At 32.4% G+C, this 1,216-nt stretch overlaps 1 protein-coding gene across 4 annotated transcripts in view; it reads right to left on the bottom strand.

The window, feature by feature from the left end:
• DENND1A (DENN domain containing 1A) overlaps nt 1-1,216 on the bottom strand; it is a 344,343-nt gene that overhangs the window by 226,845 nt on the left and 116,282 nt on the right. For all 4 annotated transcript variants that reach the window (XM_019510878.1, XM_019510876.1, XM_019510880.1 and 1 more), the window contains exon 4: nt 1,070-1,119. In XM_019510878.1, coding sequence (XP_019366423.1) covers nt 1,070-1,119 — 50 coding nt within the window. The remainder of the gene's footprint in view (nt 1-1,069; nt 1,120-1,216) is intronic.

The raw sequence follows: 1,216 nt of genomic DNA on the forward strand, positions 1-1,216 counted from the left end.
GTGGCGGGGGGGAGGGGGGGTCATCCTGCATAACAGCTATTGAGAATATCTTAAAAAATGCTTTTCCTCTGAATGCAATGAAATTATCTAAAACCTAATTTCCCCATGCTGATAATTCCCTCCCTCCCCTTTTAAAAGAAGATCCTGAGTTATCTTTTGCAAGATGGCCAGTGGGATGATAGGTAGACAGCTACTTGGAGGAAAAAATAAAAAGGTGATCTAAATAGCAAATAATTATTATGCACAAAAAAAGAAGAAAAAAAAACAACCGTTTCTCATGTAAATACCAGGCAAGTTTCACTGAAATTATAAAAACATGTTTCCATAATGGTCTCATCATTGTGATTAAGTTACAAAAGTCAGTCAAAAAAGTTCCAAATATTATCTGTTCTAAGAAGAATGCTGTCAGCCAAACACTTGATGTTCTTTTATGACAACCAGTGGTAGATCATTTCAGAAAATGAATATTTAAAATTGATATGAAATTGGCTAGAATACCCCTACCTTCAAAAGTAAACATAAAGCAATTAATTTTGTTTTCTTCTACAAGTCAACAATTACTTATAACATAATATACTAAATTATTAAGTAATCTAGTCCTAATTTAACTTCCAAAACAAGTTACAAACCATGTTAAATATCCAAGAGAACATCACCAATATTCCTGCAAGGTCTAGAGCTTCTCTCTAAACTACTCATATTTTAGGAAGATTGGACTGTAAAATGTTAACATGAGAATGTTATACACAAATTTATACAGATTTAGTATTATCCATTCTTAAAATACATACAATAAATCCTCAAAGTTTAATGTTAACATCCAAATATTATTTAGAAGTTAAACAAAATGCATTTTGACTACTGCCAGTGCACAGTTCTAACTTTTAAACTTTTTTTGATGGTGCCCATAAAATCCCCAGGAAAAAGGGATACTGCAAATATAATTTGCACTTGGGTGTTTTAAATCACAGTCAAACAGACAGAACATTAGGAATGGTATGGTTTTTATTTTCTGCAGCAGTTTTATTGACAAGCTTTTTTCTTGTAAAGTTTGAAAATCTAACACTACCTGTCCACATAGAAGGGGAAACAAAACTTGGTCAGAGTCTGTAGAACTTCCTGTGGAGAGAAAAAAGAGATAATTTATACATCTAATGGGACCAATAAATCTCACATTAACCACAGCACACAATCTCACAACTTTGCCCTGAAGAAA

Source organism: Gavialis gangeticus, unplaced genomic scaffold, assembly GCF_001723915.1.
Source record: "Gavialis gangeticus isolate Ggan-Ray unplaced genomic scaffold, GavGan_comp1, whole genome shotgun sequence".
NCBI lineage: Eukaryota > Metazoa > Chordata > Crocodylia > Gavialidae > Gavialis > Gavialis gangeticus.